Source organism: Pipistrellus kuhlii, unplaced genomic scaffold, assembly GCF_014108245.1.
Source record: "Pipistrellus kuhlii isolate mPipKuh1 unplaced genomic scaffold, mPipKuh1.p scaffold_m20_p_6, whole genome shotgun sequence".
NCBI classification, from domain to species: Eukaryota; Metazoa; Chordata; class Mammalia; order Chiroptera; family Vespertilionidae; genus Pipistrellus; species Pipistrellus kuhlii.
Genome location: NW_023425562.1, coordinates 24,776,012 through 24,790,839, shown reverse-complemented (window position 1 = coordinate 24,790,839; position 14,828 = coordinate 24,776,012). Strand labels below are relative to the sequence as shown.

The window sequence follows — 14,828 nt, the reverse complement described above, 5'->3', positions numbered from 1 at the left end:
ATTTTAATCCTTAAAAAAAAACCCACAAAGGTACGTTTGACAGAACACTACCTGAACAGCATTGTGAAGGTCATTATAAACAGGAAAGTGTAAAGAACTGTCATAGCCACAGGAGTCTAAAGGGAAATTTCAACTAAATGTAATGTGGGATTCTGATGGGATCCTGGGACAGAAAATGTGAATCAAGTATAATAATGCATCAGTATTGGTTCATTAACTGTGACAAATGTATCACATACTACTATCATAGCATGTTAACAGTAGGGAAACCAGGTGTGAAGGATGTGGGAACGTCCTGTACTTCACAACAATGCTGTTTCTAAAACTGTTCTAAAATACAAAGTGTCGGGGTTTGTTTTTCTTTAATTAAAAGAAGAGATATCATCAAAATATTCTATAAGGATTTATTAGAAAACATGCTAGGTGAGGCAGAGCTCCTTCAAAGCAACCATGGGAGAAATTATAACTTAAAAAACAACACAGCACACTGAACTTGCCGTTAGCCACGCCAGAGGGGGAACAGAATCCGAAGGCCAGGGGTGAGCCTTGTATCTGCAGGCTGTACCCAGGCCCAGGCATGCTGGGAGTGTCTCTCTGCAGAAAGACTCACTTCATGTACTTATCCTGCTGGTCAGCCAGGATCTTGGCTGATGACTTGGCATCATAGAAGAGCTCACTGATCTCCTCAACGTGCTCTTTCTCGATGCTGTCCTTCCCGTTGATCTTAGCAAGCAAGTTGGCCGGGGTCAGCAGCTGCACTGAGTACCTAGAGTGGACGGGAGCCAGGGCAGGAGTGAGGTGGTGGCCACAGATGGGAGCCCTTCCACGTGCACAGGAGCACTGGCAGCAGGGGCTGAGCCCATGCTGGGCCGTTAGAGCTGCTGCAGGTACAGCAGATGAGGAGGCACGAGAACTGTCGTTTCTCAAAGACTTGTGGGATCTCACTGAGGGGTCAGAAGTCACCAACATGACCAAGTCCCACTCCCCAAATCTCTGTTAGTCTACAAGTTCTTCGACAGATTCCACTGCTGCTTGAAAGGGAGCGCAAACTTAGTGGCAGGTAATGCCACGGGCCAGATCAGGACTGTGACAATGGCAGGGAAACGAACACCGCCACTATAAGCACACGCCCTCTCCAAGGGTACAAGCATCCAGGAGATTTAAAAAGCACCACTCTACCCAAACAAAACATCTTGCAATTCTGCTTCAACCTTAGGAGGGGGAGAAATGGGGACAGGAGCGACATCCTGATTTCACAGGGAGCCAGGACACAGGCGGGACATCCTTCACAGGCACTGGCTTTGAGCCAATGAACAGTCAGAAAAGCAGTCCATGTCTGCACTCCTCCTCACGCTCGCCTACACACACCATTCCCACCCGAGACACGCCAGGAGGACAGAGCCAGCAGAGCGAGGGGTAAGGAGGTGAGGGAGGGCCCAGCTAATGCACTCCCTGCTCTGGACCCTGGTCTCTAGTCTGTCCTTTTCCTCTACTATAGAGGGAAAAAGGGGACTGCCCTGGCGTCAGAGCCAGCTGTCCATCACAGGAATGCACCTGTTACAGGACAAGGGGACGACACCTGTTACTCTAGCTTTTAAAACACCATCATTTAAATATTCTGCGCTCCACATCACAGTGTCTGGGACAAGACCCATCATACCAGTAAGAACAGACATGGTCCTAAGCCCTGAGAAGGGGCCTGCCTTTAGGTCCCCACAGGCCTTGCTGAGAAGGCACCAGTGGGGTCTTGAGCAGCTTCAGGGGACAAGTGGCTCACCTCAAGGTGGTCTTGGTGCCGATCTCCCCCAGGTGGTTCAGTGCCTCCTCACTGATGTTGATTCCCTCTGTCTGGGCACGGATTTTAATGATCTTTTGAGAAGAAAAACCATGATTAACAGTGAGCAACCTCAAGATTCTCATTTATAAAGTGCTTTAAAAACAACCTGATTAAGTGTTTCTCATCCCTTCATTAGAACAGCAGAGGCCCAATCCTGAGCTGGTGGGGCAGAGAGCCAACCTCTCCCTAGGACTGCACTCACCCGCCTCTGGAGGGCCATCTGCACTGTGCATGGCTTTACAGCCAGGGTGTTACATTCAAAGTGACTGAAAGCAGCTGGTACTCTTGGAGGAGTCAACCAGGGTGGCTCAGCTTCTGCCTCCTGGTCCTTCCCATTCAATCCCCAAAACCAGAAAACAGGCCTCTCCGAAACCTGCCCAGGCTCCCGCACAGGCTCTCCCCTTCCTCTGCAGCATGGACACCACCACCTATAAGCACTCAGGTAAGAAGAATGATTCTTTATTTGCTTGATAAATACGATGGCTGAATAAATCACAAAAAGTTACTTTTAAAGATTTACCAGCCCTCATAACATCACCCAAAGGTATCTAATCTATCAAGAAGAGGCTGAAGCTTGCTGCAGTTTGAAGCTCCAGTAAAGTTGGATGGGAAATAAGCTGGCAGTATGGACGCAGTAACACAAGCGGCACCGGGATCCTGCAGGCGCAGCAGCACTGAGTGATAAGAGGCAGCTGGGATAATGATGTTGTGTGTTGTGAAGCTGAGATAACTCGAAGACTTTGAGCCTCATATAATACAGGAATTTTTCACTTTGGCAGCTTCGTAAACAAGATATCAAGAAGCCCTTGTTTAAATTAAAGCCATAAAAACACACCCGAGTTGAGGCGTAGAAAGTAGGATAGACTGAGCAGGAGCAGAGGTTTAGGATATAGACATTTCAAAACTGGCCTTTCAGCTCTCAGGCAGAGACCCTGAGGACAGGAACTGCAGGGGGAGGCAGTTCAGTGTCTGGTGGCTCTGATAAGGGGCCCAGAATGTTACCTGCTTTGAATGGGAAAGGTACTGCTCAGAAAGAAAGCCAGGCTCAGGGCCAGGGCTGCGGCTGAGGTGGCTAGGCCAGCAGCACACATCAGGGGAGGTGGCCAGGTGCTGTCAGAAAAGACTTTTATTCTGTCAACAGACACTGTACTCAGTTTTGTATGAAATGTCCCAATTTCTAAATGTTGGCAACTTGTACAAATATTTCGCACTGCACCAGCTACATTAAACCTGCCTGTTCAGCCAGGGTATGACCTCCATCAAAAGAATCTAAGCTTGTGAATGAGGGGTTCTACCACCTGGGGTCCAAAGCTAAATGCAGCTGAGCAGGGAAGGTCCTTGATGGACAAAGGGAAGGCAGAACTGGAGCTCCCTGCTCCCTGCTCCCTGCTCTCTGCTCCCTTGCACAGGACTCTCCTCTCACCACACAGTTTGTGCTCCGATATAAAAAAGGGCTTCTCATTGCCAGCTGGGGACCAAGGAAACCTACAGGTCCTGTCAAGAAAAATATCCCCTGCAGTCTTCAGAAACTTGAGGGCGATGCAAATATTTAATCCTTGAGCCTGCTCCAGGGGAAAGCTTCAGCCCCGAGGATTTCATCTTTAGTGAACTGCACTGATTTGGAAGTTGGGCTCCAGGAATGTCAGGGACACTACTCTCACTCTCTCTAGAGCAGGTCAGAGCTATCCCAAGAGCTCCTGTTTCAGACTACTTGGAAATGGACAGTTCATAAATTAGATCTTTAATCATTTAATAACCTGCTGGGATAGTTTATGAGGGTGTCAGCACTGATGGCAGAGTACACAAGTTACATTCGCTCTGCTTTTTAAAAACTTACCCCAGGCTCCATCCAATAAAGATGCTGAGGTTCTCCCTTGAACCCGCAAGAACAAGGCAATGCCCATGCTGGCAGTTAGTCAGTCCTCTGCTAACCCAAGAGGAAGCGTGGCTGAGCCAAGATGGAATCAGGCTGGGAGCCAGCCAGCAGTTACTGCTCTGGAGGCACAGTTGCAGAACATTCCAGGGAGATCAGACTGTGTGCTCCAGGGTCCAATGGAGGAACAAATGTGAACTGGCTCTGAGTGGGTCCTAGCTCTGCAGCTTATTCTCGTGATCACGGGGCCCTATTGTTCCAGAGTCCTAAAACCTGGTTATGGAAAGCTGTTGTAAGGATCCCAGCGGATCTTGTGAAGCACCTGCAAGCTGGTAATAACAGTAATAATTACTGCAGTAGGAAGGGATGGTATGCCCTTCCTATTTCTCCAAATTATTGTCACTATCTCGTTTGGTCTTCACCACAACCTTGAAAGGAGGGAGCAGTTCTTCCAGTGAACCAGGAAGGCCAAGGCTCATAGAGGTGCACCAAATTGCTCATGTCAACTCAGCCAAGAAGTGCTCTGAGTGTGCAGGGCTGCCACTCCCAGCAGGCTCCGGTCCCACAGAAAGGATGGGGAAGGGACCTATTTCTCCTTTGCTTTACTTCTATTCCATGAATGCCTTGACTTCAACCTAGCATTCATCCAAGAACAAAAAACTATTATTTGGTGGCATGGCCTCCAGTCATGGAATTATACAGTTGCTGCCATGAACTACAAATGTTTCAGGTATTCTGTCAATGCTGGGTATGGAGGGAGACCTCTGCTCTATGCACCCTGGCACTCCTGGGTACTGGTCAACAACAAAGCTGGCAGGGCCACGGAGACTAGGCCACACATAAGCTAAAGGGCAGCTGGAGAGAGCCCGGGAGAGGCCCTCAGAGCTCCAAAGGAAAGGCCCGCCGATGAACTGCCAGAGGGACTCCACCCTGAACTGAGGTATTTCCAGCAGATGGGAAGCTGGTGGCACAGTGCTTAGGAACATGGGCTTCATGATTCCAGTTAGTCAGGCCTGTCACCTATTAGCCAGTGACAAGCTTAATAACTTCGGCATTACATTAGCCTAAGTCTCAGAGTCTTCATCTTTAAGAATGATAAGGATAATAGTTCTCCCTGCCTCATGGTTCTGAAATTAAATGGAATCATGTCCATGGGTTTAAAAAATGTCCAAAAAACAGTGCCTGTTCTCTGGTGAGAAGAGAGAGTCGAGGCAGAGCCTGTCAAGATGTCAGTGCTGCCCTGGTCCACTCTATGTCCCAGCCTTGGCCGTATGTGGACCTCAAAGTGACAGACTTATATCTTGACAGCGAGACCATCTGGGGCACCGGGAGCAGAGTAGGGAAAATAGCATAGCTCTTGCTGTCCCAGTGGGTTAGAAACCTATGGCAATGAGTAGATGGCCTGGGCTCTGCAGGGCAGACTGGCTTGAATCCTTGACTTGCCACTTCATGACTCAGCCATCAAAAAGAAAAGAGATTATGACCATAACAACTGCTGAAGTACCAGTAAGGGGACTCGAAATTCTAAGTGAGCAGTGCTTAGGCACACAGTTGGTATTCCAGCTCCAGATCAAGCAAGAGGCCATTCCTGTGGGGAAAACTAAGACCGTGTCCCTTGGGGTAAGGCACAATCTCATACATGTTGGCACCCCCACCTCACCCCCAAACTTAACCCAAATTCAGCTCATGTGGAATTTTGAGCATGCCCTCTGTGTCAGTGACTGAGTTAGATGCTTTTATGTATATTTCCTGCAAGCCTCTCATTATAAGGTTAGTTTTATGACCTCCATTCCACGTGTCCATCTAAGCTCTGTGACTGCTTCACCATCATCTCTACAGCCAAGGCAACAAACCTATACACCACCCCGAAAAACCTGCCACTAGTCAGGCTCTTTACGGCAGCCAGGCTCTGCTAAGACTCAAGTGCTTACCCCCTCCAGCTCCTGTGCCCTGCTGGAGCTGGCTTGCTGTGGGTTCTGATGGGACAGAGTGCCTAGTTTTGCCCACTGAGCAGAGACCTTGGACAGGGCCTGGCCTGGGCCCAAAAGGCTATTGCTAAGTCATATTTCATTGCCTCTCCTAGAGCCAGTGGCCTCCCTAATGACCATCATCAAGTCAGTATTTTTCACCATCCCTTTCCTAAAGTTTAACAGAAGGGATGTAGGCAAATAAAGTTTTGTGACACTTCAGGCAATGTCTAGCTGGCCCATCCGTCCCTCTGATGGGGTATTGAGGCTCTGAAGTGACTTGCCCAGGGCAGCAGCTAAGTGGCAGATGGTGGTAAGAGCCAGGAGCCTTTCTGCACAGCATCAGGGAACACTGGGAGCAAATGAGGGAAGAGAGCGAGGAGGTGGGAAGGCAGACTCACCTGTTTCATTTCCTGTGGAGTGTACAGCATGGTCCGGATGATCATCACTCGGTCCAGAAGGTCGAGAGGGATGCCATGAGGAGAGGTGATATCCTCAGTACCCCTGCAAAAGCCAGAATAAGCACATCACCCCGTGCTCTTTGAGATCAGACTCTGGACACTGAAAACATGGCTGAGGTTCTCATCATGACAAAACAGCTAGTTTATATCCTAAGAGTCAGAGCCAGGGTAAACAGACTAACATTGAGGTATCATCAAAAGCAACTTCACTATTTGAGAAAATATCAATACCATAGGAAATTTGGGAAGGAGGAACAAAACAAAAAAATAAAATAAAAAAATAAAATAAATCACATTTTCATACATATATAATAGATTTTTATAAACTACACTAAGTATATAGGTGTGTTTTTTGTTTGTTTTTGTCTATGTTACGTTAGTTTTAATCTATCAGGCATTTTATAAAACCCAAACTGCTGGGCATTTAGGTAGTCCCAATTGTTATTTTTTACTAATGATGCTTTGATAAACACTTTTATACAGTCAGTCATGAACATTTCCTCAGAAATTCTAGTAGTGCCTGATACAATCCTGAATATCTATTTGAATGGATGAATGAATGTTCTAATTTACAAAGCTACACAAGTGATCTGATCGCACTGCATTATAGCCAGCACTGGGCATTCTAATTTTTAAAATATCTTGCTGCTTTGATAGCAAATAATTTAGAAAACAGAAGGGCAACACTTTGTTTGAATTTGCATTTCCTTTATTCATTTGAATGCTTTCCCTTATATGCATTAGTTATTTTATTTCTTTTGGGAAACTGTCTAGATCCTATTTTCCTCTTGGATCCTTAGCCAATTCCTAGGAAGAACAGTCCAGAAGAGGAGCCCTGTTAAACCCACCAGGCTGCCTGCCTGGCAGGAAGCACGTGGGACAGACCTGGCAGCCCACGGGGCCAGGCTTCAGCCACAGCGTCTGGAAGCCTCAGTCTGGGAGTCACACAGCAGGTCTACCTCTACACCATATCTGGTGTCAGATTAAAATCTATGGTCATCACTTAGCAACATAACAAAGAACAAGAATAGGTCATTTGAATTTAATGGTTAATATCAGAATACTCGGTTTCTAGTATAAGTAATTACTGTAGAAATAAAACTTCAGTAAAAAAATGATCTGTTGAAATTCTATGTGGCCAATTGAAGTGTAATGTATAGTTAGCACTGCAAGAATAAAATGCTACAACAGCATGGACTTCAAAAACATAGTAAAAGAAGCTAATTATAAAGGGGCAAATATTATATGATTCCATTTATAGGAAATATCTAAAAAAGGCAATTCATAAATACAGTAGAATAAAGGTTACTAGGGATGGGGTAAAGGGAATATGGGAATTACTGCTTAAGGGGTACAGAGTTTCTGTTTGGGGTGATGGAGAAGATTTGGAGATGGATGGTGGTGATGACTGTAAAACACTGAATATAATTAATACCACTGAATTGTATACTTAAATGGCAAACTCCATGTTCTATACATTTCACTACAATAAAAATAATCCAAAAAAGAATAAAATGCCACATTAATGAACAACTGTTAAATATAAAAAAAACTAGAGGCCTGACGCACAGAATTTGTGCAAGAGTAGGCCTTTCTTCCCCTGGCTGCTGGCACTGGCTTCCCTCTGCACCGGGAGTCAGGCTTCCCTCCTGCCACCAGGAGGCACCCGGACTTCCCTCGCAGGCCCGGCTTCATATGGAAGGTCATCCAAGAGGACATCTGATCAAATTAGCATATTAAGCTTTTATTATTATAGTTAAGACTTTTCAAAATAAATGGAGGAATAGAATAGCAAATACAAATATTATTATTATTGCTTTAAAAAATATTTTTATTGATTTCAGAGAGGAAGGGAGAGGAAAGAGAGAGAGAAACATCAATGATGAGAATCATTCATCGGCTGCTTCCAGCATGCCTTCTACAGAGGATCGAGCCTGCAACCCGGGCATGTGCCCTTGACCGGAACTGAATCTGGGATCATTCAGTCCGCAGGCCAATGCTCTCTCCACTGAGTCAAATTGGCTAGGGCTCAAATACAAATATTAAGATAACTTTGGAGAAAAACAGATCTCTTCCACCAACAAATAAATTTTAAAATAATAACAAGTAAAAATTATAAAAATTAAATTCTATCATGATTCATATATTGATATTTGGTTTTCCCACAATCTTCATATTAAACAAAATAACCTTTAAAAACTATATTTAATTTTAGTTACGGTATTTAATTATATTTATGCCATAAGTTTGAGGTTTCTTAAGTCCTATTTTGGAATTCTCTTAAGAATTCTTGGAAAATTTTTTAAAAATCTCACCATTACCATGTTAAAATATCCCAAATTCTGTAATGCTCATGATAAATCATCTTTAATTCAGACATAATAACAAAAGCATAGGTATAAAAAAGAATTTTTTATTGTTTAGAGAAAAGTGACTCCCTAATCAAACTTCAAAAATAACAGAATTTCCAAGAATGTATAAGAAAACTTCTTATAGTTTTAAATCCATAAAATTAAAAACTGAAACAAAGGCCTGCTTAAAGACTAAGCGGTTTTCCAGGAATTAAAGATGAAACATTTTTTTAAATTTGTCCAAGCTATAGACCTTAGGTGCAATTTCTTTTAGAAAACATATCAGTGAAAAATGGTTTCTGAAATTCTCTTCTGCATAGAGAAGCAACTGCAGGAGAAGCTCTTAGTGTGGAGCAATCACTGTTTGACAGGGTAGCCATAATAGCCATATTACATTATAAAACTGCTAACAATAAACTGAAGTAATAATTACATTTTGGCTAAAAGTGCAGATTTATTCTTATACCTGGAAGTTCATTACTGACTCTGGCCTCAGCCTAATACTAATTTCATCATTATGCCATTTGACAACTGTTCAAACTATGTTAATGGTGTGCTTCTGCCAGATGGGTGTGAGGCCACAGACAGAATTCTCCTTGGAATCCAATATGGTATATATGTAGGAACAAGAAATTGTGCGTCTAAAAAATTATCCTATAGACACACTTATATGGTGCAAAAATAGTAACTCAAGAGTTCCTCCACTGTCACACTGACATTTTGGACCAAATATATTTTTGTGGAGGACTATCCTGTGCATTGTAGGATGTTCAGCAGTATCCCTGGCCTCTACCCGCTAGATGCCAGCAGCACCTCCAGGCAAGACAAATAAAAATTTCCCTGGCTCTGAATCACTGCCTGACTGGTTGTTTATATAACCTTGTAACTGCAGGGACACAGATAACACAAGGCTTAAAGCTTCTATGATGACAAGAAGCACAGTAAAGTATACTTTTCTGGGTAACATGAAGGGTAACTCCCATAAGTCCACTGAGCCCTAAGAAGAAAGCCATTTGATTTTTTGATGAGGCTGCCAATTCAATAAAGTAAGAACAGTCTTTTCAACAAATGGTCCTGGGACTACTGGGTATCCACATGCAAAAGAATGAAGTTGGACAGACCTATTATTCCTTATGCCACACATAAAAATTAACTCTAAGTGATCAGAAACTTAAATGTCAAAGCTATATTAGAAAAGTCTTATTAAAAAAAAATCATAGAGTATAACTCTTTGTGGCCTTAGATTATGTATGAACTAGAGGCCCAGTGCACAAATTTGTGCAATAGTGGGCTCCCTAGGCCTGGCCTGCGGGATTGGGCCAAAACCGGCTCTTTGACATCCCCCGAGGAGTCCCAGATTTTGAGAGGGTGCAGGCCAGGCCAAGGGGCCCCACTGTTACATGGTCCAGGGCCAGGGAGGAATGCAAGAGGTTGGCCAGCCAGGAAGTGACTGTGGAAGGGCTCCAGGCGATTCTGTCCCATTTTGCTCAGTCCCAATTGGCCAGACTCCAGCAGCAAGCTAATCTACAGGTCAGAGCATCTACCCCCTAGTGGTCAGTGCATGTCATAGCAACTGGTCAACTGTTTGCCCCCCGGGTGGTCAGTGCACATCACAATCATAGTGAGCAGTTGCTCAGCCTTAGCATATCATTAGCATATTACACTTTGATTGGTTGAACAGCTGATCAGTCAACCGGACACCTCGCATATTCGACTTTTATTATATAGGATGATTTTTCTTAGACATGAGACTAAAACACAGGCAACAAAAGAAAAAAACAGATCAACTGGACATCAAAATTTAAAACTTGTGTGTCAAAAAAAAAAGACATTGAGTCCTAGCTAGTTTGACTCAGTGGGTAGAGCACTGCCCTGCAGACTGAAGGGTCCCAGTTTCAATTCTGGTCTAGGACACGTACCTCAGTTGCAGGCTCCATCCCTGGCCCTGGTGGGGATACATATGGGAGGCAATCAATTGATGTGTCTCTCTCACATTAATGTTTCTCTCTGTCTCTCCTCCTCCCTTCCACTCTCTCTAAAAATCAATGAAAAAACCATCCTTAGGTGAGGCTTAACAACAATAAAAAAGACAACTGACAGAATGTGAGAAAAATATTTGCAAATAATATATTTGGTAAGGGTCTAGTACCCAGAATACATAAAGAATAAAAACAATAATAAAAAAATACAGCCAAAACCGATTTGGCTCAGTGGATAGAGCGTCAGCCTGTTGACTGAAAGGTCCCAGGTTCGATTCCAATCAAGGGCATGTACCTTGGTTGCGGGCACATCCCCAATGCTGGGTGTGCAGGAGGCAGCTGATCGATGTTTCTCTTTCATTGATGTTTCTAGCTCTCTATCTCTCTCCTTTCCTCTCTGTAAAAAAAAAAAAAAAAAAAAATATATATATATATATATATATATATATATATATATTTTATATAATATATATATTACACACACACACACACACACACACACACACACACACATACACAAACTACAACCTTCATAAAAAAAAAATGGGCAAAGGATCATAAACAGATAATTTCCCCACAAAGATATACAAATGGCCAACAGGCACATGAAAAGATGTTCAGCGTCACTAGCCATCAGGGAAACGCAAATCAGTATCACAATAATATACCCACTAGATGGCTAGAATAAAAAAGACAGAAAATAATAACAATTGTTGAGAATGTGGAGAAATTGGAACCCTCACACTCTGCTGGTGAGAGTGATGAAGCCACTGTGGAAAACAGTCTGGCAATTCCTTGCAAGGTTAAGTAGAGATACCATTTAATGCAGCAATTCCACTCCCAATGTCTGTCAAATGATGAACAGAAAAATGTGCTACTAAATTTTCCATATTTTAAAATACTATTTATTCAGCCTTAAAAACAAGTAAGTACTGATGCATGCAATAACATGGGTGAACCCTGACATTACAGTAAGTGGAAAAAGCCAGACACAAAAAACACACACACAAGAATGTATGGTAGCTTTCAAACAGGAGGACAGAAAACCAAAACAGCAAAAAAAGTGCCAATTATGGGATACTGACATTGAGGCTTACGAGCTGGGAAGACAGTGTGCCCTCAGGGCTTACAGGCCTACAGAATACTCAGAAGAAAATAGTTTATCAACCAAGTCCCTGTTCCAGCGCTGGGTCCATCTTGGCAGGGAAAGCATCATATGAGCATTTGCCTTCCAGGTGTTAACACCTTCCCTTTTCAAAGGCAGAACTATGGGAAGAGGGGTGAGGAAAGGCACCAGTGTGGCTCCAAAAAGTTTTGGAGAGAAAATTCTGGTTTTGTTGCTGGTCTCACTATGAGAAAGTCGTGGGTTCTCATTCTATCTTTATGACCACGAGCAAGTTAAGCTACCATTCTGTTTTCTCATCTGTAAAATGAAGCCAAAAATATTTACTCCCAGAGCTAGTATAAGATAGAAGGTAACATATATAATATCATCCAAGACCAGCCTGTCTGATCTTATCTTTGCCCACTCTACCTAAATGACCAAATCATACCACACTGTAACCTCAGACACCCACCCCGTAGGAGGCTCTCATATTCAGTAACAAGGTAACTGTTGGCTTTGGTGACCATGACGGATTGAAGTTGACACGTGAACTACCTTTGAAGGCAAACCACTTTGGCATGTTTCTCTCAAAATGAACATAAGTTCCCTCATCTCCAGCCTGACTCATGATTTAATAAAGTTTAAAGAGATCCCAGAGGAACAAGTTAACCAGATGGAAGATGGAAAACACTCGTGGCTGGCAGATAGCCCCCTACCTGATCACACAGTTGCCTCGGTTAGATGCAAAGATGACGATGGGGGCGATAGAAGATTCCAGGGCCCGGTGCAGGTAGGTGAAGCACTCGATGTCCAGCATGTGGACCTCATCAACAAAGAGCACACCTGGAACCAGCTCAGCAATGCCCTGATCGATGTACTTGTTCACCACCTTGTTAATCTCCCCTCGAAGTTTGTCTAGGAGACAGCAAGGGTAGACATGCAAGGTCAGTACCAGGTGGGGAAAACGGTCACCTTTTTCACCTTTTCTCTGCTCCCCACACCTGAATTCAACCCAAACCCAAGTTTAGATCCTGGTTTTCTGTTCGCTATGTGACCGCAGGTAAGTTGTGTCCCTACTCCAGGCTTTGGTTTTATCATCTGAAAGTAGGAATAATCACACCAAAAGTCACAAAATAGGCAACTCCCTAAAGATGTGCTTTAAGTCCCTCTCCCCACCAGATCTTATTACTCACACCCCAAACTTAGCTCCTGCCTGACCCCATAGATCCTGGAGTTTGGGAGCCCTGGATGAAATGAGTTTCCATATGCAAATTCTCCTATGCTGCACTGGTAAATGACCCTTTCTTTTGGCCCTGTATGACAAAGCTTAGGTTAATTAACTTTCATTCAAGTGGCTGGACAAAGAAATGAATAGAAAGCATGTGTAGAATCCTCTGTGGAAGGAAACCTGAGGGGTATGAAAGGTTCTGAGAAAAGGTCCAATCTCAGAGTTCTAAGATGGATGAGTCCCTCAAAAGTTAAAGAACCCATCTAAAGACACAGTTCTCATCTTCCAAACCAGATCCTGTGCTATCATCTGGAGGGAGCTAATCATAAACAGAACATGAAGATTTGATACAGCATCTCCCACCAAAGCCATGATGCAGGGATGGTCAAAATCATGTTAAAATACAGAAACTGCTCTTGGTAACTAACAGAAAGGCCTCAGATCACTCCGCTAGCTGAAATGTTAAAGAAAATAAGATGCTTTAATGTTTAACACTTTAAGGTGACAAAGATATTGGGGGTAAAATAAGTGAAGAGAGAGATGTACCTGTTGGGAAGGAAAACAAGGGAAACTAAAAGTCCATAAGGGACCAGCAACATTCTTACCAAGCTCTAGGAAGTGCTAAGGAGGGTGAGCGAGTGGAATGGGGACCCCTGGCACCCAGACAGCAGAACTTGCTGTGCTCAGGTGTGTTTTGGCCAGAGCTGTCCTACAGAGCTGGGGTGACAAAAATCCACCTTTCTGGATCCGGAACCTCAAAGGACCAGAATCTGTGACAGTTTCCATTCAAAGATGAGTGCCAGGATACTGAGCAGTCAAGAGAGGGTGCTAGCAAGCAGGGTCAGAGGACACGCGATATGCTTTTGGCCCTCTAAACCAGCCACAGACTATTAGCACAGAGTCAGGCTCTTCCTCAGTTTGGGGGAAGAGTCACTCACAGAGCCTCTCACAAGAAGCATATCAGAATGCAGGGCCCTCCAGCTCTGCTTCTGGCTCACGGGCCCTGCTGTTGTTCTTACCTGTGATTTCTGTCTTCTTTGGCTTCATTAACTGGCCCATCATAGACAAGATGTCTTGTCCCCCCTGTGTAAGAGAAGACTTAACAGAGTCAGTCCTGCTTCCTAAGGCAGCTGCAAAAGCATCACCCGTCCCCACTCCCTCATCCCACCAGACCCAACTTGACGGGGTCCTAAGATGTACAGACCCTGAACAACTCCAGTGGAAAGCTTAAGAAGCTTCTAAAACAGGAATTCTTAAGAGGTTTCCCCTGACTGTAAGAATAAAATTAAGTTGCTTCATGGGAAGTACAAGCTCTGTGGGGCTTGGCCCAACTTTCATCTCTGGTCATATCACTTTCCAATCCCATACTCCTTGATTAGCCACATAGGACTCCTAACCATTCCTTGAACATCCAAGTTCTTTTATGACTCAATGCTTTTGTGTATTCTGGTCTATCCGCCAGGAACCACATTCTCTTTCCTGGGAAGCTCCCAGTTATCCATTAAAGTTCAGGTCAAAGGTCCTCTGTGGGGTGTCTGACCCACTCCTGGTGCTCCAGCTCCCTTGGGGACACTGTTCAAGTAGGTATAAGGTGTTCTTAATTATGTCCCTGTATTTCCTTTCATTAGACTCAGCGACACACTCGCATTAACTTAGTCCTAACCTGGAGCTGCTCAGAGGTGGTGAGCCCATCCCTGCGTAACAGTTGGCTCCTAATAGACTCACCCGTGCCTGAACCCTCCCCACTAGCTCCTTGGGGTGCAGTCAGCAAGAAGCTCCTGTTTTGTCATTTACCCAGCAATTCATGATAACCCATTAGTTTCCAGACCCTGGTACACAGAGGCGCTCACTAAATGCTCACTAGTAAAAGGTAACAAATGTTTCCTGAGGACTTACAACATTTGATCCTCAAAACAGCCTTGCAAACAGGAACTATTATACTCTTTTCACAGAGGAAGAAACTCAAAATCAGAGAGCCCTAAGTCACAGAAAACCTGGAGACCCAAAGTGACTAATTAGCAAAGCTC

General features: G+C 44.1%; 1 protein-coding gene across 1 annotated transcript in view; it reads right to left on the bottom strand.

Annotated features, from left to right (window-relative positions):
* Positions 1-381: 381 nt before the first annotated feature.
* RUVBL1 (RuvB like AAA ATPase 1) overlaps positions 382-14,828 on the bottom strand; it is a 31,915-nt gene continuing 17,468 nt past the window's right edge. The window contains exons 7-11 of the mRNA XM_036418664.2: positions 13,821-13,884; positions 12,290-12,488; positions 6,079-6,181; positions 1,778-1,869; positions 382-766 (exon numbers count right to left, since the gene is read on the bottom strand). Coding sequence (XP_036274557.1) covers positions 607-766; positions 1,778-1,869; positions 6,079-6,181; positions 12,290-12,488; positions 13,821-13,884 — 618 coding nt within the window. The 3' untranslated portion in view covers positions 382-606. The remainder of the gene's footprint in view (positions 767-1,777; positions 1,870-6,078; positions 6,182-12,289; positions 12,489-13,820; positions 13,885-14,828) is intronic.